Source organism: Miscanthus floridulus, chromosome 12 (genome assembly GCF_019320115.1).
Source record: "Miscanthus floridulus cultivar M001 chromosome 12, ASM1932011v1, whole genome shotgun sequence".
Lineage (NCBI taxonomy): Eukaryota > Viridiplantae > Streptophyta > Magnoliopsida > Poales > Poaceae > Miscanthus > Miscanthus floridulus.
Genome location: NC_089591.1, coordinates 15,570,011 through 15,593,761, shown reverse-complemented (window position 1 = coordinate 15,593,761; position 23,751 = coordinate 15,570,011). Strand labels below are relative to the sequence as shown.

Below are 23,751 nucleotides of genomic sequence, written 5' to 3'. Positions count from 1 at the left end.
ATTTCTCGTCGAAGTGTTCCTCAGGACTATTTTCCTATGAAATACCGTAGGGGCTCAGGTTCCCTACAGTTTTGGGTCTTTTCCCTGGGAAATCAAACCTGTAATAACTCTGAAGAGCTTGTTGTTGTTATTCTATTCCAAAGAAGAAAAAAGATTTGTTGTGGTAAGTGGTAACCATGTCCTCAGTGATGGTGATAATTAAGGAACGGGGTACCAGCCACTAATAGATTTTGGAAGCTCATGAGAGGGATCAACGTTTTCCTACAAGGAATCTAACATTCTCATAGAATAGGTCCAATGTTCATGGCCTGCCAAATGGAAGAACACAAAAGCAGAAACAGAATTCTACTCCGTATATCAGAGTCAAGAGTCATATGCCCATTATTATGGTGCTCGCCGACAGAATACTGAACAGTGAGAGCATGGCTCGGTTACAGCTGCTCCTGCTCACGGCCGTCGTCCTCGCGCTCACCGCCGGCACCAGCCGCAGCTTTGAGTTCCAGGAGGCCACCCTAGACGCCATCCACCACGGGTTCAAGAACGGCAGCCTGACGTCGACGGCACTCGTCCAGCACTACCTGGGCCAGATCAGCCGCCTGAACCCGCTGCTGCACGCCGTCATCGAGGTCAACCCGGACGCGCTCCGGCAGGCGGCGCAGGCAGACGCCGAGCGGCGGTCGTTGTCGTCCGGTGACGGCCGGAACGGCGGCGGGCTGCACGGCGTGCCCGTGCTGCTCAAGGACAACATCGCGACCCGCGATGCGCTCAACACGACGGCCGGGTCCCTGGCGCTGCTGGGGTCGGTGGTCAGGCGTGACGCCGGCGTGGTGGCCAGGCTGCGCCGCGCGGGCGCCTGTCGTGCTCGGAAAGGCTAACATGGACGAGTGGGCCAACTTCCGCAGCGCCATCGGCACCGGCGGGTGGAGCGCGCGTGGCGGGCAGGGCAAGGTGAGTGCGCTGTCGGCTTTCCGCTTTCCTTCCACGAATTATATAGGCAATTTAAATATGCAAGCCTTCCGTGCTTTTGGTCTGTGCGAGCATACTGCTGTTGCTGGAAATGTGAGCAAACATTGAACGAAATCAAATTGATCTTTCTATTACAGCTCAAGAGTAATTTTGACATGAATTTGATCTGTGGCAATTTTCCTTATGTAATTTTCTGGCTTTCTTCCCATGAACTTGTGACAAGACATTATATTAGTGGACACCGCGGGGAAGCATCAGACAGTCTTTGGCATTGATGCTATCGCTATGAATGACACCATTTAGTAACTGGGTTTGTCAGTGAGTGGAGGTTTCTTGTGTTTGTGAGTAGGTGCTTTATTTCAAATTTGTATTCGGCAAAAAAAAAAAAAAAAAAAAAACAATTAGAACTGAGCACATTTTGTTTTCCAACTCTTTCAGTAATTTTACAGAATCACTATCACTCTCAAACCATGGCATTGCATAGAATGCTAGAAGCACTCATCACGTTGAATTCACAGAATCCCTATGTTCTATCCTCGCCCCCTTGTGGTTCAAGCACGGGCCCGGCGATAGCAGCAGCGGCAAACATGGCAGCGGTGACACTAGGAACAGAAACCGACGGATTCCATACTCTGCCCATCCTCGTTGAACTCCGTGGTAGGAATCAAGCCGACGGTGGGACTGACGAGCCGGGCCGGCGTCGTCCCCATCTCTCCCAGGCAGGACACAGTTGGGTAAGCATATATATTGACTGTTTGATGATAGATGTTGATAATCCTATAATCAGTTAATCAAGCAACAACAAAGGAAAATGCAGGCCAATTTGCCGCACAGTGGCCGATGCCGTCCACGTGCTGGATGCTATCGTGGGCTACGACGAGCTTGACGCGGTGGCTACGAGAGCAGCGTCCAAGTACATCCCTGACGGTGGATACGCGCAGTTCCTCAATGTTGATGGGTTGCAGGGAAAGAGAATCGGCGTTCCAAATGGGTTCTTCGATTTCCCAGATGGATCTGTCAGGCAGAAGGTGTACAAGCAGCACCTCGACACACTGAGGTGGGTGATGCATGATTCTCTTGACTCTGGCTGTTTTTATTTTGTTAAAATTAAAGGGAGCGAGTAACTAACTAACTAACTTCTTATCAATTTGATTGAAAGGCGAAATGGAGCGGTTGTGACAGAGGACCTTTCGATTGCAAACCTGGATGTGATACTGAACGCCACTGTCAGTGGGGAGCTGGCTGCTCTAGCAGCAGAGTTCAAGATCGCCCTGAACGCCTACTTGTCGTCTGATCTGTCACGCTCCCTGGTTGCCTCCCTGGCTGAAGTAATAGCATTCAACAAGGCGCATCCAGATGAGGTTAGCATTCGATAATTGATTGATTTTGCATGAGATCGAATTACTCACTGACAGAGTGAGTTCTTATGGATGGCAGGAGATGCTGAAACAGTTTGGGCAACTCATCTTCTTGGTGTCCCAGAACACCAGTGGCATCGGCTCGGCAGAGAAGGCGGCGATCCAGCAGCTGGACGACCTGACGGCGAATGGCGTGGAGAAGGTGATGCGGCAACACCAGCTGGATGCGATCGTGGCGCCGGATTCGAGTTCTGCCACGGTCCTCGCCATCGGTGGCCTCCCTGGGATCGCCGTTCCGGCTGGCTACGATGAGCAGGGGGCACCCTTCGGCATCACCTTCGGTGGGCTCAAGGGCTACGAGCCAAGGCTGATTGAGATCGCTTATGCGTTTGAGCAGGCTACCAAAGCTAGGAAGCCTCCCATGTTCAAGAACTGAACATGCATACTAGTAGCACTATACTATATTTCGTCATTTTTAATCACAAAGCAGCTAAAGCTGGGCGAGTGAACTGATATTCTTGCTGATGAATACATATATGCTAAAGCAGGCCAATGTGACCAGTATTTAGACGTGATGCTACAAGATTATCTGATAAAAAAATCATCACATCTTCAACTTCCTGATGATGGTGGCGGCAGTGGTCGTCACCGAAATTAGGTTACCATTAAGGGTTTTCTAACCAGTTGGCTTAGCAGACAATCATTTCATATTCTTCTAACGGCGCAGCAATCATCAAGGAAAAACAATTTTTCGACAGTGACTAACCCTAGGGAGTTACGAAGAAAGCTGCCAGAAGTCTCATCAGATTCTTGTGCTTGGCTTCAACAAATAAATTAAGAATGAATAACACCCATACAATGCTATAGAATTACATAAGGCCCTATTAGTTACGAAGAGATGAGACAGAACAAGTTGATCAGAGTATCATATAACAGGTCAACATCAATAGTGCCAGGCTTCCAGCGTAGGAAACCAGCAGAGATTGGTGCGGAGAATAATAGAGTTGGTAAACAACAAATAAAATGGCAGTAACAAGGCAACACATGTGGCGTTTTACTAAACTGCTAGGTAATAAAGCCACAAACTATTGGAGAGTTCTAGGACGATGCAACTCGGGGAAGTTTCTGACAACAATATTTTCTTTTTACTCGGGAACCTTCATCTCACTCTACTAAAGCACCAGTATTCTTCAACTAAACATCCATTTCCTTCTATGAATAATCCTGAAATTGGTATTGGGGTTACTGCATCTTGCATATCATGGCTCCTATACCAATAGGAGAATGGATGGCATCAGCCTGCATCACCAAGATGGTTAGCAAAGTGTTCTCTTACCTAGAAGATCAGTATGAATACCAAAGGGATGATGCAAAGGATAAACTAACCAAGCTCAAGAATAATCTTTGGAAGATACCATTCGTGCTGGACAAAGCTTCAAGCCTGCAAACAAAAGATCCAAGTATGCAATGTTGGCTAGGGAGTATCAAAGATGCGGCTTACCAGGCTGCGGATGTTCTTGATTTATTCATCTATCGCTTTTTTGAAGCAAAAGCTGAAGACATAGGAACGGTGATGGCCAAGTCATCTGATTATATTACTGTTAGTTCTTCCTCTTCCACTATCTCCGCAACAACCAACACCACTGCCTCTACCAGCACAAGCAGCAGTTCAACAGTAAAACGGTCAGTTCGTATTCTGAAACGTCTCCTTTTTTCTGATGAAGACCTTAATAAATTAATTGCAATTGTGGACAAGTTTGATAAGATTGCTAGTGAGATGCAAACATTCCTAGAGCTCACCGACCCAAGGGATAGGAAACCAGGAAAGGCACTTCAGTGGCGCAGAACAACCTCTATGCTAGGTACCACAAATTTTTTTGGTAGAGATGGTGAAGAAACGAAGTTAAAGAAACTACTAGAACAAACAAATGATGAATGCAGACAACCATATTCTGTCATAGCAATAGTTGGAGTTGCTGGTGTTGGTAAAACTGCGCTACTGCAGAGAGTATACAACCATTTTCGTGATATAGGACATTTTGATATCATGGCATGGCTCTATGTCTCGGAAAAATTTGGTGTCAAACGCCTCACAAAAGAGATGGTACAGTCACAGAAATGTCATAGACTTAAAAGGAAAAGAGATGGTACCAGCAGGGTTTCATGGGATGGCTCCATATCAGCAGACTTGAACAGCATCAGTAACTTAGATCTAGTTCAACGAAAACTTCAAAAAAAGCTGAATGGGACCAAGATTTTGGTAGTGCTTGATGATGTTTGGAACGAAATGAGCAGCAAATGGGAAACATTGTGCAAGCCCCTCCAGTTTGCTAGTATGGGCAGCAAAGTGGTGCTTACTACTCGAAGTCAAAAGGTTGCAAAGATAAATGGAGCAACAGAGATAATACATTTAGATGGCTTGAAAGGCAAAGATTACTTGGATCATTTTCAGCAATGCGCATTTGGCAATGCAACACCATCAGATTTTCCAAGATTGGTGGAAATTGGTGAACAACTGGCAATGAAATTGGCTGGTTCACCATTAGCAGCTAAGACAGTAGGAGGTGAACTGAAATTGAAGCTACAGGAAGACCACTGGAAAGATGTCCTTCAGCTCCAATTGTGGCAGATTAAACAGACAGCAGATGATATTATGCCAGCATTACAATTGAGCTATGAGCATCTTCCAGATCACTTGAAGCAGTGCTTTGTTTACTTTTCGTTGTTTCCTAAGAACTACCAACATCGGGGTGATGTGCTCATACAGATGTGGCGAGCCCATGGTTACATTCAAAAGGAAACATCGGATGAAAATGCATATCGTTATATTGATGATCTCTTACAGCTTTCATTCATTAAGGAAGCAGCTAATCTAGACAACCATTATGTAGTTCATGACTTGCTACATGATATGGCAGAATCACTCTCCAATGGAGAACACTTTCGAATTGAAGATGATTTCCAAGTTAGTATTCCAAGAAATGTCCGACACCTATATGTCAAGGCAAGCAATATTTCTAAGGTGTACATGAGTTTGGTTGAATCCCAGGAGAGTTTGGTAGAATCCCAGGATTTGAAGAAAAATCTAAGGAGCCTAATAATATGCCAGCACCATGCTGCATCTGGAGAAAGAATCCCTCCAGATAAGTTTAACAATGTTCTTAAAGAAACGCTGCATGAGCTGAGGAGCTTACGTGTCCTGGTACTACAACATCCAGAAGGTATTCTGCCAGATAATATTGAATCTCTGATCCACCTTAGGTATCTCGACATAAGTGAAAGCAGGATATTCACCAGTATCCCCAAATCATTATTCAGACTATACCATTTACAGGGGTTTATTCTGCAGTCATATTGTCAGCATAATATATGGAAAGAACTGCAGAAGCACATTAGTAGGCTGACAGCTGAGCCAGTTAAGATACTTAGCCCCAACCAGAATTTCAGGCATCAAAATGATAGGTAAGTTAAGTTCCTCCAGGAATTCTACAGCTACCATATGAAGAGTGATATCAAAATATGGATATTCTTCACTCTTGTCACTCACATTCTCTCTCTAAACCCTTGACAGGTCAACCAGAGGAAGCATATCCTGGCTATGATAATACTCTCAGAATCTGAACATTCCATAAAATAATGGTTAGTGTATTTATCTCACGCAGCATGTATTTATGCGGGCAACGAAACACCATCATTTATGACCAATTCTTAAATAATTCAGCCAAAGAAACAAACTGCTACTGCATCCACGCAGTCTGGTCTAATACAAGGTAGGCCAGAGGCGTATGGCAACCAAACAAAACATGCGTCATTATTCATGTTCTAAAGAGATAGGATACATTATGGCCCCTCTTAGTTAATACAGCCAACAAAACAAACTGCTGCTACATCTACACAATCTGGCCTGATAAAGGCTAGGCTACAGGCGTATGGCAACCAAACGAGATAAATGTGTCATTATCCATGTTCTAAAAAGGCTGGATACATGAGGGCATGATCGCAAAAGGCCGTGCTTAGGCATTGCAACTAAACTAAATGGTGGCCACTGACAGAAAGCAGCTGTTGCAAAAGTCAAAAGTTTTGATTTAGCATCTATCTGGTACAATGCAGAGCCAAAGACATCATGCTAACATGGTGAAAGAGCTCTAATATTCTGGATTTGGGGTTACCCAGTTCACTTCAACTACAAAGTGGGTACCTTTTCCTTTGAAGCCTCACATCTAGGTATAGCTGTAGCATCTGTTCATACACGAACGCATGCCCACGCTACCCACACACACCACACTCACACCACGTGTGGTACACACAGAACAGTAGACCGTCTCCCTCCAGAGGTCACTGGGACCATCCATAGTTCTATAGGCGACGGGGCGCATCATAATCCCTTTGGCTCCACGCAAGAGAGGTTGCAGATTTTATTGGGAACAAGTCCTGGTGAGAGACGCGAGTGCGATTCCTGGAATTGAACTCGCGCCAGCAGCGTGCACACTGGCAACGCTAGCCACCCGAGCACTAGCTCGGTTCTCACAAAGTGGATACCTGATGGTTATACTAAGCATTAATTGGCTCCTGTCCTTACAAAGTGATACACTCATACATGAATCTGATTAAGATTCATCAAGAACATTCACCATTCATTTTATACCTGTCTTAGGGTGTTTGGTTTCCCCTCATAATTTTTAGTCCCTATCACATCGGATGTTTGGACACTAATTTTGATTATGAAATATAGACTAATGACGAAACTAAATGCACAGATTGAGACTAATTTGCGAGACGAATCTATTAAGCCTAATTTGTCTTTGATTTGACAATGTGGTGCTACGGTAAACATGTGCTAATCACGGATTAGTTAGGCTTAATAAATTCATCTCGTGGATTACTGACGACATCTTTAATTTATTTTATTATTATTATCCGAACACTCGATGTGACACCCGATGTGACATCTCTTAAACTTTAGTCCTTGGATCCAAACACTCCATTAGGTTACTGAACCATTTACTTGCACTAAGGGCACTCACAATGTAGAAACTATAGTAGTTTTCATGTGCATTAATTATACTAACAGATAAGCAATTTGCTTCCTTCACACATTATTAAGATTCTTTAATGTTTGCCTCGATATGCACTAAGGGCACTCACATTATTAACATTCACCATAAGTCAGTGATTTAGCATTACATATTAATAATTAAAACTATTCCATTACAGTCTCAGTATTTATCCTTTCTGATAATGCAGACTACTATATTCCAAGCAGCCACAGAAAGAATTATAGTGGACCGCGGTGTACAACAAGCTGCTACACGGTTCTAAAACCTATCGCCTGGTTCTTGGCACGAGCGGAGTACAGAAGCATTACTAACCCCACAAGGGTGAGAATTTTCGGCCGGTCCGAATTACCACAATCCCAGTAAATACGGCCACAAGGGAGCCCAGATCGATGAAATTCTAGGAGCGGCCACACCAAGCGACACAAATATTTCACCGGGACGAATGCAAAAACTGCAGCGCTCAACCCCGGAACAATGAACGAGCAATTCACATCGATGACGAAAGGAAGTTGGATCCGCGAGGAGGAAGCTCTTACTCGGCTGAGGGTGGCGAGGAGACAGGCGTCTGTGTGTTTCCAGTCTAGCGCCAGCGGAGACGGTGCCGGCGAAGGAATCCGGCAGGCGGCCGCCGGAGGAGACGGTGACTAGGTAGACGACGACTTTGGGCCGGCTTCGGTTTCCCACTTCCACTATGCCCTCGTTAGCTTCGCTGAAAAACCCCCTTCCACTATGCCCTAGTTAGCTTTCGTTGTGAGAGAAAAAAACTAAGCTAAAAATATAGATTATAAGATAAGTGAACAGGGCCTATGGACTCGATCACTTTGTGATCTGTACTCAGCAAATTATTCATCCCTTTGCTCAAAAAATAATTGTTCGTCCCCAAAAAAAAATGATAATGTTAAAAAAAATCTCCCTAAGCCGAGCACACTGCTCTCTTCTACTAGATCCAGTCCACTTCTACTCTCTCCGAGTCCAGCAGTCGAAGTACCGCTCACGAATGACGTCTCTGTCCCCACTCTGTCGAGTTTCGGACCCCGGTGACTTGCCGCGACCCACCGCCGCTCTCCTCTTCTCCTCCGTGGCCGCACCCAACCCTCATTGGCTCCGTCTCCTGCTCCTCTTCACCGTGGCCCTCGTCGTAGCCACAACCTTCGTCTTGGTCCGCCCGCGCCTGACCGTTGTGACCACGACCTCTGCTGCCATACGGCCGCTCTCCAAGCTCTCATATTCTCGGATGGCTTCTGCTTTGGGTACCAGTACAAGGTCCCTCTCCAGCACATTCGCCGCCTCATCACCGGCACCCTCCTCGTCACCTCCCTCTTGCAGCTAGAGATGGCAAAGGCGTCATGGCCGTGCCGTACTTCGCGACCGCCTTGAGGCTCACCAGACATGGTGGTCACCGTCCACTAGAGTGTCGCGCCTCATATGTTGCAAGAGTAAGTGTTTTAGATGTTTTAAAGGTATGTTGCAAGTGTTTCACACGATGTTGCAAAAGTAGATCAAGATATTGCATATGTTACAATGGTTGTACACGTATATTGCAAACATCTGTTCTAAATGTTTCATCTATTTTTCCATACGTATATTGCAAGTTTAGTTATTTGGATGTTGCAAGTATTTTATCTGGATGCTGCGAATGTTTTATAATGGTTTTCAAGTGTTTTTCATGTGTTTTTGCGAGTGTTTCATCTGCCTTCGGACGTATGTTGCAAGTGTTGCATCTAGATGTTGTAAAAGTAGATTGGGTGTTGTATCTTTCTCCTCGCTTTCGATTACCTCACATCGGTGTCTCCTCCTCCCGGTGCCAGTTGGGTATCCACTGCTCCCTCCCTCTCTTCTCGATGCTAGTGACGTTCGGAGCAGTGCGGGTCCGCGTGGGCAAGGGAAACACAACGTAGACATAGGTGTTCGGACGTCTGGGCGCTAGCAAACCTGATTAAGAAATAATATTTTTTGGGCAACAAATTTAGGTGAGGTTTGGTTTTGGCATTTTGGACTGTTATCATTTAACAGCTTGATCTGATTCCATTGATGCTGTTTGGTTGGTTCTATCAGTAGCGGACCACGATATGAATGATATGGCCCTATAGAACACACGTATCCCTCCCCTCGAAAAGTGTTACGCGCCCCTGTTGCCCTGGTTGCTCGCAGTTGCGAGAAAAATCAAACAAACAATCACCGCTCTTTTGTTCCCTGAAACCATTTGAAACTATGATTTGATTCCATTCTTGTTATCATTAACAATGCTAGAAGCAAAATGCACCTAGACTCCTAGAGTGGTCAGGTTTGGTCGATTGGATGTTGCTACGTGGGAAACCAGGGGCGTTTGTTGTAAAAAAAATCATAGAGATTCTTTTGGGATCAAACAAGAATCATCTCTTATATATTGATAGATTGAAAATTGTAATTCTCGCTTAGTAAAAGATGATGTGGCACATAGTGAAAGATGACGTGAAACTTAGTGGAGGACAATGTTAGGTTTAGTCCCACGTCGGCAATTGATGGTGTGGGAGCACAATATATAAGGCACGGATAGCTCTCACCTATCAGGCTAGTCTTTTGGGTTGAGTTAGGCCTGAGGCTTGTGTATATTGTGGGCTCCGATGTTGAGCATGAGGGGCGTCGGCTGCCTGTGGGTATAGCGAGCCGGGTTAGATTCGGCTGTACACTCTAACAAGTGGTATCAGAGCTCATGGTCAGAAAAACCTGGAAAATCTCAGGGGTCACATGGTGACTAAGGAGCCCGTTAACGTCTCTAAGGTCACATGGGTTGTGTGTGATATGAAGCGTTGAACTCGGGGTCTGGATAACGTCTTCTAGAGATCATACGAGGTTTTGTGATGCGAAGAGTTGGGTCTGATATGTGACGGTGGAGATTGTTAGGTTTAGTCCCACATCGGCAATTGATGATGGGGGAGCACAATATATAAGCCGCGGGCAGTCCTCACCTATCAGACTAGTCTTTTGGGTTTAGTTAGGCCTGAAGCTTAGGTATGTTGTGGGATCTGATGGACTTGAGCCCGATGAGCGCCGGCTCGTGGCTATAGCGAGCTAGGTCGGATTCCTGCTGCGCACTCTAACAGACAATACGTGGATAGTGTAGAGATCATGACACCTAAGATGAGGTGAATTATGACACCTCACTCAAAAACCCAAACCACTTATAAAATCCTACACAAGATCTATGTAGTAATCTAGATGTGCACTAGATTTTCTAAGTGTGCTATCTCTAACACAAAAACAATTTTGCACCCTAGGTTCTAATCCTATCAATTAATTGTAGCTAGACTAGAAAGGTAAAGCGCATAACAAGGAATGCAATAAATAAATCTGAATATGTAAATTGAGTTAGAGGATCCAATTCCCACGTGATAATTTTTCCTGAGTAATCGTAAAGCTTGTTGTTTTGACTGGTCTTCGCTGGAGCCTCTCACAAGGATGTCCTCGTATGGATCATCTCCCTGGTTGGTTAACTCCGTGGATAATCCACGACCATTGCCCATGTGCAAGTGGTCTCTGTGTGGCCTCTTTTCTAGACTCCTCCCCACCATATTCACTATGGAGAGGTTTTGGCCAAATCACCAATGGCCTCTCATTCTCGTATACTGCCTGCAACGACACCATAAATTCAGTTGGTGTAATCTTGGAAGATTACAAGCCCTATGTGTATAACTATAGGTGCGTGCAAGGCATTAATAGCAAGGAGGTATACAAACGTCACTAAACATAGGGCCTAAACCTACAACAAGTGCTAATACGGTCTCTAACTAGTCTAAGCACTAATCTTAGCCCTTGCGAATCGTCTAATCTTCTCTTAAGCGCACTGGTGGTTAGAGCGCAAATGTTTGAGACTTAACTCAAGTATAGCTTTCTCAAGCTTCAACACACTACAAATAGTCGGATATGGGGGTATATAGAGCCCCAACCAACTTAATTATCGGTTAGAAGCAAGGGTTGCTTTCATAGTGAGCGCTAGAGCTCTTTGATGACCACAATGGAGAAATTTGGTGCCCTCACATGTGAACTATCCATTGTCGACCACTAGAAAGTTATTTATCTTGTAGTTCCAATAGTTCATTGTTGGACAATTCTAGTACATTGTGAACAAGGGACTAGGACCTCCTTGCTCCACCCATATTCTCTGGTTCTCTCTTTGGTGCATCACCGGAGAGCTCTGGTTCTCTTTAGCTCTCCACCGCATTTGTGCATCCTCTCTACTCAATCTTTGATGCATAACTCCAATGCCAACATCCAAAGTACGTTGTGCATTGCTTCCAACTCTTTCTCAGACTGACCTCACACTATGCCAAAACAGATAATCACTATAGGCCTATCACTGTCGAGCAATTTTGGACTGATAGTGATAGGGGTATCACTACTGGTTCATAAGCAACAACCCTATCACTGCTGAATTGTAAAATTGACTGATAGTGACAAATAATTATCACTATCAGTTGATAATAGAACCTGACAGTAATAGGTATCACTTTGGGTGCTATTACCCACCAGCAGTGATCCGTAACTCTCGGACCTAAAATTTGTATTGGATCCAAATAACTTTCCCACATTGGGTAGACACCCCTTTTCTCTCCATTCTCTCCCTCATGACAGATATTTCTCTCAGCTCTCTACCTCCCATCCTTCCTAGATCTCTTTGTTCTTACCAATCTGTCAGAGATATGGGCCAGGGGTACCTCACTACACCACAACACCAAGATTAGCGATGGATGGTCTGACGCTAAAAGTGGTTACAGCGACAGACAATCTGACGCTAAAAAGTTATAGCGGCAAACTTCTACAGACGGTGTAAGTCCTATCGCTAAAAATCTTTTGCGACAGACAGTACTTTTAGCGACAGATAGTCCGTTGCCCTAAATTTTTATAGCCATAGACAACCTGCTGCTACTCTTTAGCGACAGACACCCCGCTGCTACTCTTTAGCGATAGATCATTTGATGCTACATATAGTTTTAGCGACATATGGTCCAACAGTTAGTTTTAAATGGTTAAAAAATAAAAATTGATCGGTCAATAATTATTACAAATGTTACACTGAGCTTCAAAAGTTCATTCAGCAAATACACAACTAGAATCAACTTCAATAAAGATACATGCATTTTCACAAATTTGACCAAAAGTTTACAATAGCTCACATAGGTAAGCTCACCACATCTACTTCCTGTAGAGACAAAGAACATCTTCCAAAACCATCCAAGCCAATCTGGTTGTGGAAGCATGTGCCTTGTGCTACTAAAAGTAGTGATTGCAATTGAAATAATAAGAAAGTACATGACATTTATTTAGCATAAAATATAAAAATCATAGTATGAATGCAGAACACAGTAAAGCATTAAGAATTGACAAATTCAGAAAATGGAAACATAGTTTGCGTATTGAGCATGTCATATATACTCAAGCAAATACATTAGTTTGTGTGGAGATTAAATTTTTACCATTTACATTGATCAATACAACAGGTTGTATGTGTAGCAAAAAACAACAACAACAAAATATAGCACTTGTCCTTAAAATCACTTGTCTCTAGATTCTAAATCTACATTATCAAAGTAAAAAAAGAACTGATCCTTAAATTCACAAAAAAATTAAAATTAAAAATTAAAGGGATATAACAGACATTGCATTACAGATGTACATCAAATTACTTGTTCAAACTATCTGTGCCTCATCTTACTTGTCCTCCAACACAGATGGATAGATATATAATTTACACGGAACATAGTAAGGCATCACAGTACAACTCTTTGTATGTGGAAAAATCATTCCCTTAGTTACCTTAGTGTAAGAATCCACTAATGCTAGGTCTTCCTTTCTTCTAAGGCATCATCAAATCTTGATTTGGTTTCCAAGTTCTTCAGATGACAGCTACATAGCATAGTAAAGATCTAAAAGTAGGCAGCTATGTAAGGGAGGCATAAACTTGCTATGAACAAAAATGATGAACTGGAAGCTCTTTACTAATCTTAAATCATGGCATAAAAGTGTAAATGATATGCAGTGTAATATGCCCTGGTAAGGCCTGATTTTTTTTTGAAAACCACATTGCATAAAAAACTAGAGAAACATTCAGGATACCTAGCTGCAAGTCAAGTAAACTACATACCATTATTCTTGGTTCCCTTGGTTACTGCTTATTTCAAAAGTTGTATGTATGTAGAGCCTGCAGTCCACATAAAGGATAACTGAAAATATGAAACCAAAACAAAGATGCATAACTGAACTTGTAGGTATTTTATAGATCTTGTATGGAGAGGTTGCAGTCCACATAAATGATCTAGTAAGTCTAAAATTCAGATGTAGCTTAGCATGTTCTATAGGTTTGCATTCACTTTAAGTCGAGATAAGGGATGGGCTAGAGCTCACCTCAGTCACAGTGCTGGCAGCTGGATCTCATGACCTGCTGCAACTTATCAATAAATAGAAACCAAGAGTAAGCAGAATAAGCATAATCTGCTTTTCACAAAAATTTTCAAAAAGCAGCCTCTACAAAATCAAAAGTTGTGCAAACAGGCCCTCAGAGTAGAGTGAAATGAAGTTCAAAACTTAACTAGCCTAGCTATCCAACTGCTGCTAATTGGCATTATGTAAGAGTGAGCATACACAAATACTGCTAATGGCGATTTTAGAAGATTATTCTGCTTGACAAATGTCTTAACAGACAAAAACAAAAATTGTTTAAGCTAGAGAGGATGCACATATGCAGTGAATTAGCAAAGGAAGCACATAAAGATAGACAAACCTGATAAAAGAAGAGAAGCAGTCCATATAAAAGGAGAAGGTTAGCACTCAGTGCATATTAACTAAGAAAAAGAAAGCATCTATAAGATACGAAGGCTCAAGCTTTCTGAATTATTAGTATTGTAGTACTATGACCATTAAGAAGAAGCATAGTTCATTGTAGTGGTAAACTTTAGAAGGCGCAAGTATTAGCTTGAAGGATCAGAAAAAGGGGCATCTAACTGAAAACAACAAGATAATTGAAAAACATGACAAGAGTAAACAATTTATCAAAAAATATTATGACAATTCTATCATTCTGTCAGAAATATAGAATTTTATCTCAGAATTTCTACAATCCTATGATACCCTACAAGAAATAGTTATCTTCCTTAGATCATATAATACCTGAACTATCAAGACCTTTCACAATATGGACTGTAATGGGTTACCTTCCTTAGATCATATCCACTATTCTACAGTGCATAAACAACACCTCTTGCATAACTTTCCCAGTTTATGTTCTCAGGTTTATCAATAAGCAAGGATTGAGGTATAAGAACCACAAAGTGACCTAGAGTATTTCCTAAGCAATAGTATCCCATAGATGAGTTTATACAAACAAGAAGGAACTAAGCAATTAATATATAAACAGGACTCAGAACATATTAACTCAAAGGAGTGAACTTAGATGCACTTAGAGGTATACAGCCAGGTAAGGTCCTCCAATCTAAAAGAATACAGAAAAAATTGAAAGAATCAGCTGATGCACTTAGATGACACTACGTCACTACCATAAGTTACATGTGCTGTTGATTATGTGAACCTTGAAAAAACCTGTAACACGTATCAGAATATGATATCTAGACTGCTTAAAGCATACAACCTGTAGGCATTTCTAGCCTATAGGCATAACACAACATACTTCAAGCATATGGATATATATAGCTGCAGCCTACAGGCATTTCTAGCCTTTGAAATAAATTCGAAAAGGCATACTTTCAATAGGATTTTTTTATTTGTTAGTTCAGGTTCTGTGAAATACAGAAAACATCAAGCACCCTATCCACATTTCTAGCATCCACCAGTGATCTACTAACTGATAACCCCTAATGAAGGAATGAATGCACTCAGAAACATATAGAAACTAAACCTAGGTTATCGAGTCAAAAGGGAATCAAACTATCTATGAAGATGAGCTACCTATACTATGTAGATGATAGGAGCCAGTCACACATAGCAAAATCCCTATAGGTAAAGGACCTTTATGTTCTTAGTTTGGGGAAATTCATAGGAAATTGCAGCCATCATAGATGAAGGAACCATATCAATTTGGGGAGAGGAGACAACAAAGGGAGATATGTGGAAAACATGGGTCGAGGAAGGCGAGCTCGGGGCTAGCGGCGTGGTCATCGAGGGGGCTCCACCACTACCGTGGCGCCCCCATCCCACCTAGTCGCCACCTGTCATGAGGGATTCTGTCCGCACTGCAACCTCCTCTCCATCCTCCCATGAACCTATAGCCGCCACACCTCTCAAACCCTAGGTCTCCAATGCCTTCTCGATTTGCTTCCTTGCAAGTAGGAGGACGACGAGATGGAGTAAAAGCCAGCATCCTATCGCTGCCATGGAGCTTGCCACCACCATGCTCGGCCTCTGGATCTGAGAGAGGATAGGAAGTAGGGAGAGAGAAGAGTGGGGAGGGAGGAGTCGAATCTGAGGGAGAGAGATGCGGAGGGCCGGGGAGGGGGTAGTCAACCTATAGCCACACCAAAATGCTAGAGGGCGGAGGTGGCTAGGCAGGAGGTCAGACACCAAAGGTGCTAGGCAGCTGGAGGCAGGGTCATGGGGATAGGGATGGGGCAACTCACTGAAGTGGTGGATGGGGCACCGACGCTTGGGACTGAGGTGGGTCACGCGAGGCTAGAGCTAGCACTAGCCAATAGAGCGGCTATTTGGGAGAGAATTGGGATTGAGAAGAGCAGCGGCGATGCTGATTTAGGGTAGAAACGTTTCCCTTTGTACTCTATGGGCTGGGCTAAAATTCACGCTCGAGCTGGGCTCAAGTGGGACCATTTTTTAGCGATAGATTGTATGACGATATAAGTCACTTTAGCGACAAAAAGCAAACGGTGATTGTGAATACGTATACCAACAGACATTGAATCGCTAAATAAGGATTTAGCGTGAGATGGTCTCTGAGTTATCTTTAGCGTCAGATCATCCATCGCCAAATATAATTTTTAGGGTCAGATGTCTGACGGTGAAGCGGTGTTGTGGTGTAGTGCCTACACCGCTTGTATATATGACCACCACCAAGCTATCGGCCCAGCAGCTATCAAGGAGGAGGCTCGTAAGGACTGAAGGGATTAACCAACATGGAGATCAAGGTAAACCAAGGTAGGCGTATCTAGACGATAGCTAGGATCAATCTGTTGTAACAAACTAGGAACATAATCTGTTGGCCCGATCGCCCTCCCTGTAACCCTACCTCTCCTGCCTATATAAAGGAGGGTAGAGGCCTCAGGCTTGGGATCGATATCATCCATCTTCCACCTATTCCATCTACCTCGTAGATAGGAGCAATAGCCCCTATAATTGAGCATACAAATACAAGAGCAGCCGCACCACTAGAGTAGGGATTAGTGCGCACTGCACCCTGAACCAGTATAAATCTTTGTCTCATGTGCTACCATCTGATTCCATCTATGTGATCACATTGCTGGATATTGCCGAAGCAAAACAATCCGATAGTTGGCGCGTTAGGTAGGGGCCTTTCACGTTCAGATTTGTTTTTGTGTTTCAGATGGGAATTGTCTTCGACTTCGACAACAAACTAGAGAAGATATAGCTAGGCACGAGGATCATCTTTGGTAAGCTTGACTTCATCGCCAACTGGTTTGGGGACCTGTGCCTGCGGGAGCCCAAGCCAACTGAACGGGAGGAGGAGCAGTCGCTCCAGATCTGAGTTTTTGCCGCCAGTCTAGAGGAGGCTATCGATAGAGGGCCACTCGCCATCGCCTGTCGTCTAACCCTCCATGATCAGCTTTTGGCTAAACCCGGCCAAGAGCATAGACTCAACACCACTCTTTTCCTTTGCAAGATCAGGGATCTAGTACTAACAACGAATGTGGTACCCAATCCAATTCATTCCTGACCCTCATGAGTACTAACACACACGGCGACAACTCGCCCAATCCAGCTTCTTTAGGTTATCATGCCACCTTTTGGATCTCCTATGGAGAATCCAAAGAACCCGCGTCATACTGATTGGAATCACAGTGATGATGGCCTTAACTCGAACCTAGTCAGCGTCACCATCCACAATCTTAGCTAGGGCAGCACCGTCCTAGAACAATCAGACCACTCCATTGAGAGCGATTGCCTGCATTACATTAGAGCCACTAAACTCATTAACACCGTGGCTTCACGCCTTTCTTTATACAACCGCTACCAGTCACATGGAGTTAACCACACGGATATTGATGATGATGACATCATCTTGCATTCACACAGTTGCTATCTCAATGAAAATGATTACAAGGGGAATAGGTACATCACCCTCGACGTTCCCCATGATCATTTTGATTTTGATTATGCTGCACCCTATAAGACCAGCCAGCAGGCTCGGGATCGTCTGTTTAATCACAATGACATGTTAGCAGATGAAAATTGGAAACTCCAATGTCAGCTCCAACAGCAGAACATGGCTCAGGGATGATAGGCCAACAACGACATTCTATGAGTAGCTCTAGTGTTTTCTAACACTGAGCAAAACTTGGCTGAGGCCATGAGGGAAGCAGCGGTGATGCCGCAGCCATCCACTGAAGAGGGCCGATAGGCTTTCCAATGGATTCAAGAGCTGATAGCGGCCGCTACCGACCGCATACCAGTACCTAGTGATGCGTCTACCACACATAGCCATGCACCTCAAAACTCAGTGGATTGTCCACCCAACCGGTCTAATAGATCCCCATGGCACAATCTCAGACGCCACCAAGGTCCTGCCCCGTAACTAGGCGACAATGGAGGCGGATAGGGAGGTGGTGGGCTGAGGAGGCGGTGGCGGAGGGCACTCTACAAATAGAGGGAGTCATGAAGATGACAGGGCTAATGATGATTCAGGGAGTAGCTACTACTTTGATGGCGAGGGCGGTACCCATCATGATTGGAGAAATCCTAGGAACTGACCCGAGCCGGTGCCACGCGTCGTTGAGGGTGATTCTATGACTTGGTAGGACCCTTGTGTTTGGATACCGAATCTAATCGGCTCCAATGCCTCATAGGTTCCGTGCTCCGAACATTGAGAAATACGACGGTGAGATAGACCCAAAGATTTGGCTAGTAAACTATCTACCAACTTGCCATGAAAGCAGCATTCGCACCAGACATGTTTTTCATGATTCAATATCTTCCAATCTACCTCACTAATTTTGCCAGAAACTGGCTAAACAACCTTCGAAAAGGCACGATCAAGCAATGGGCTGACCTCGAAAAGGCATTATGTAATCACTTTGAGGGGGCTTACACTAAGCCAAGCACCTCGTGGGACCTCCTAGGATGCAAACGCAAGACTAGCGAGAGTCTCCTTGATTACATAAAGCGCTTTACACAGCATAAGAACAAACTCAAGGACGTCCCTAATGCTAGGATCATCATCGCCTTTACCACTAGCGTCGACAGTAAACCCCTTATTCGGGACATTGGGTGAAGGAAGAACATTAGTCTCCGTGACATGTTTGCCTTAGCCCATGAGTATGTCGATGGCGAAGATTGCTTTAATGCCAGTAATGGCAAATATAAATCATGACTCCCCGATGACACAGACCAATCCCCATCGATAAAGAAGGATCATAAGCATAGAGGCGAGCTCATGGCCAACGCCGAGAAACAAGAAGGCAATTAATCCAAACAAAGCTACAGAGGCCATGCAAAATTCGATGAGGTCATGAACCAGACATGTCAAAACGATGGCTTCCTAGTGAATCACTTGGCCAGGGACTGCCATACTTACAAACGTGAGATCATCGAAGCTGGCAAAGACATGACGAAGGGCAGTTGCTCGAAGAAGGCGAAGGACGGTGCCAATGTGGATGACAAAGGTGGCTACCCCAACATCGAGGGCGTCATGATCATCTTTGGGGGCCCATTGTCCTATGAGGACTGCCATCGCGAGAAGGTAACTCGATGTCTCATCTTTGCCACTCACCTGCAGTTCCTGTTTATTTGAGATGGTCAGAGCACCTGATCGCCTTCAATAGGGACAACCACCCCGATCATGTCATTAAGGCTGGTCGATTCTCTCTAGTGGTCAGTGCGGTCGTGAGACGCATAAAAATGACCAAAGTACTTATGGATGGAGGAAGTGGTATAAACATCCTTTACAAGGGCGCGTTCAAAAAGCTAAACATCAAGGCAAGCAAACTGCGTCCCTCACATTCTCCGTTCCATGGGATCATCCCTGGATGACAGGTTATGCCCCTAAGCATGATCACTCTGTCTATCGCGTTCAATGACCAGGTGTAGCAGAACCGACCAATTTATAAGAGCAGAAGTACAATGGCAACCCGCAAGTGGTCGCACTGTCATACTTGAGCCCATATAAACCCGGTAGTCCATCGAGTACCGCTAAGGGTCTCGATTAACCATCAACATACAACCAAGATCATACATGATTCAACATATATGTCACACGTTACATAAAGTTCACAATTATAGTTCATCCATCAGAGTACGAGTCTAGGTTATTACAAAACAAGTTTAGTAAAATAGTAGCGAAAGCAAATTAGAGTTTGAAACTAACATCTGCCATCATAGTTCAAATACAGTGCCAGCTCATGATCACACCCACAAAAGCATATGAGAAGGATTAATAAGAGATTCTTGCCTAGGGCTCACTCCTTATCCACGGTAGGACAGAAGTAGTTCTTGCAATAGCCATGATAAACTATACCATCTACAACAATGGGAATCAAACCCTAAGTATGAGAAGGTACTCAGCTAGACTTACCTATCATAAACCAAAAATAAAGTGACTCCAAGGATTATGCAAGGCTTTATAACTGGATCTAGCTTGACAACATTTTGCATAAAAAGCTTACCAATTCAGGTATATGGTTATAATTCGGTCATCAAGTTAATTATAGCTATCCATCTCTAGATTCGCAACTAGCCTATGCCAAACATATGGTATATCATTTAGAAGCATACAGTAGTAACCATAGCTGGTACAATAATTCCATGTTCATCATAACCATCTTTCCATAATATAATTACTACGAAGTTGGGACTAGCCAAGTTTCTCACTGTCTGGGAGAGATGATGATTCAAATCGATTTCAACTAGCTAGGAATTAATTCCTAACACAAACCCAGACAGAGTAGATCAATGGTCACCTTAGGTCACCTTTGGTACAACTCAGGTCCACATTTTATGGGTTCGCCCAGTGCCGCACAATTAGGGACAACCAGCTACCAGGACATTTAGGCCTAGCCTACCCTTGGGCTCACGTCTGGCTCCCCCACACATCCTTACTACCATCTAGAGTGCGCACTTTTATAGAATAGGGACCGACCTGAGTTGAGCTACTCAGCTTCATGGTCGTAACAAGTTATCCGGCCAGCTAAGTGAGAGGCATGCGTTCAATCTCAACAAAAGCGCCAACAATAGTATGGTCCTTAATCGGCATAGACGGAATCACATGAGTCAACATACACATAGACTCTGCCTGGCCTCCATTTACATTACCCCATAGTTCTTTTCCATGATAGCAAATATAGCCAATCGTGCTTCGGTATCCACCTATATCTCGCAGGTGACAGGAAATCACCTGACTTCTACCGGTCTAAGCATGGCTAAGCATATATTCGATCCTAGACCTACACAGGGTTAAAGGTATATGTATCTAGACAAGGTAGTTCTATGCATCAAGTGTTTCTAATGAACTTTTATAACCTAATGCATCAATCATAAAGGACTCAAGTGATATTTTGTAAAACATGGGAGACTTAGAATGCTCCAAGGCTTGCCTTTGAGGAAAGAGGTTGGCCAGTGATCCAGGCACTCAGGGAGGTCCTCGAGAGTTTGCTCCTCTTCTCCAAGAGCTATGGCCTGAGGCGTCTCCTACTGATCCTCCTCTTCTTCTTCATTGAACTCCAAAAGGGTTATCCCTTCGGACGATCCTATATGCATGAGTATGAAATAAGATATTACGAATGTATATATGATGATATGTATAATATGATATGATGTGATGAATGCATACTCATAAGTATTTTCAACAGCATTGGATTAAGGTGATAACAAGTTACATTTACTTTTACTGAGTAGGTGCATATCTCATCTCTAGTAACTTAAACAAACACTTATGTAAATTATTTTTAGGACTACAAGACAACAACCACTTGTTTTAATCATAACTGGAGTTATACACATCAAAATAATATGGTTGTGGACATTCTGGAAAGATTATGAAATTTCCTACAAGTTTATTTTAATCCTCTTAATGTTATTCAGCAGTTATCTATATCAAACAATTCAATCTTTCTAGAGAGCAAGTATTTCTGATAGCAGACTTTTAAAGCTATAATTCTTAAACCATAAGGCAAATGACTATGAAAATTTAACATAATGTATATCAGTAAGTTATCTACAACTTTATTATTAACCATCTTTATAGAAAAGATCATTATCATCATGAAATCATCACCAAACAGAAACTATACATGCAACCACCTAGTTGAATTATAAAATGATAATTAACTACTTGCATACAAATTTATTTATATTCATTTATTAATTTCCTTAGATAATAAGGTGATTTAAAGGGTAAATATTTCTAGCGCTTAATAAATTCTGAGAAAATTAGAGAAGCCTGCAAATGACCTTAGTAGTCTACTTTACAAATTTCATGCCATTTGGATAAGTGTGGCTACCTCTACAAAAATGACAACTTACATAGGCTTATTTTAGCAAAAATAGTTTAGCTTAGTGAAAAGTGCCAAGCAACAGATTTAATATTTTTATTACTTTCCTCCTAGCATAAAAATACTATGTAAAAATTGGTATGATCATATGTTATGTATTTTTACCCTAATTAATTTCACTAGAAACTAGCAATTAATTAGGATTAAATATGAAGACCATATTTCAAGTATGCTTACTATAGGTTTAGTATTTTTCCTGGCTAGAGCATGTCAACACAAGACCATCAAAATTTTAATCAGAATTTTATCACCTTTCTAGCTCAAGTTATGCATTTTACAAGATATAAACTACTTTAAAAGCACTTATCTTGCTCAATTTAATTCTCCTAGAAAAATACCCTAAACAGTATATTTCATATTTTTATCAAATACTACACTTCATGAGGAATCCAACAAAATTTGGTTCACCAAAATTGGACACACCTAGCTTGAGATATGAATTTTTGAAACATGCATTCAAATCTAGAAAAATAATTTAGAAAATCAAAACATCACACAGGCTGACAACTGGGGCCCACGGTCAACGGGACCCATCTGCTAGGGAGACCTAGATAGGGGATGGCACTGATCGGTGAGAACTCACCGTTGGTGAGGTCTCCAGCGGTAGCATCTTCACTGTTGCACTCTTCTCACCCCCGTGCATCGACTGGTAGGCTTAGTTGGCTCGGTGGTTCATCAGGGCAAGCTCAACAGCGGCCATGGCGGATGGCAGAGGTCAGGCGGCAGTACACTGGCCATCTCCGGCTATGGCACACTTAGGTAAGGATGGCTACTCCATCCTGGTGACCTTGCGAAGCTACGCGGTGCAGGTGAGGGCTCGAGGTGGCGTCGGTGAGCCTGGCTGCGTGCATGGCTGTGCGGTGGCGCACGGAGCATAGCGGTGCTCTCACTATTTTGGCTAGACGGCGGTGAAAGGTAGGTCTCCGTCATGCCACTAGCTAGGTCTAGGGTTACTCTACCTAAGATGCAAGAGAAAGGAGGGAGACAGTGAACCAACTCGGCGGCGGCGAGCTCGAGTGCCACGGTGGCCATGGCAGATGCGCGCGGAGCAGTGACTCGTTCCGGCATAGTCAAGTGGTGGCGTCATTCCTAGATTCAGCCTAAGCATCTAGACTCTAGCATGGTGCTGAACTAGAGAAGATGAAGGCATGCAGTGTGGTGGAACGGTCAGGCCACGATGAGTCATGAGCACGATGGCACTCTAGTGATGACGGCGGCAATGGCGAGGCTAAATGCCGCTATACCTAGGGTCGATAGGTGATGTTGGTGGCAAGAGGAGGTGGAGGTGATGGTAGAGCAGCTATGGCCGAGATGAATTGGTTGGCGAGGCTATGTCGACGACAAGCGGCTATGATAGAGCTATGGTAGCACACAGCAAGCTCGGCGCGGTGCTTTGGCGAGGCAGAGCGAGCGAGAGAAGGCGAGAGCGAGTGAGTGAAGCGGCGGCGAGTGCGTGGTGCTTATGTGCCCGCTCTGGCCTGACCGGTCGGGCCAATGCCGGCGTGCTGCCACCACATGGCGGCCACAGCCTATGGCCGGTCGACCATGACACGCGCTGCCCCGGTGCTGATTTAGTGCCGCTGAATCTGACTGATAGTGTAACTTAGTGGTTCTATAACTCCTAATCTATGGCAAATTAGCAAAAACTTC

General features: G+C 43.7%; 1 protein-coding gene and 1 pseudogene across 1 annotated transcript; both read left to right on the top strand.

Annotated features, from left to right (window-relative positions):
• Positions 1-260: 260 nt before the first annotated feature.
• LOC136497852 (probable amidase At4g34880) lies at positions 261-2,877 on the top strand. Its single transcript, XM_066493724.1, is given in 7 exon segments — positions 261-854; positions 856-948; positions 1,485-1,583; positions 1,585-1,700; positions 1,784-2,023; positions 2,126-2,327; positions 2,404-2,877. Coding segments are annotated over 7 exon segments (1,587 nt in total). The 5' UTR covers positions 261-374; the 3' UTR covers positions 2,761-2,877.
• A 273-nt stretch (positions 2,878-3,150) lies between these two features.
• On the top strand, positions 3,151-6,741 carry LOC136495477 (putative disease resistance RPP13-like protein 1; annotated as a pseudogene).
• The last annotated feature ends 17,010 nt before the right edge of the window (positions 6,742-23,751 follow it).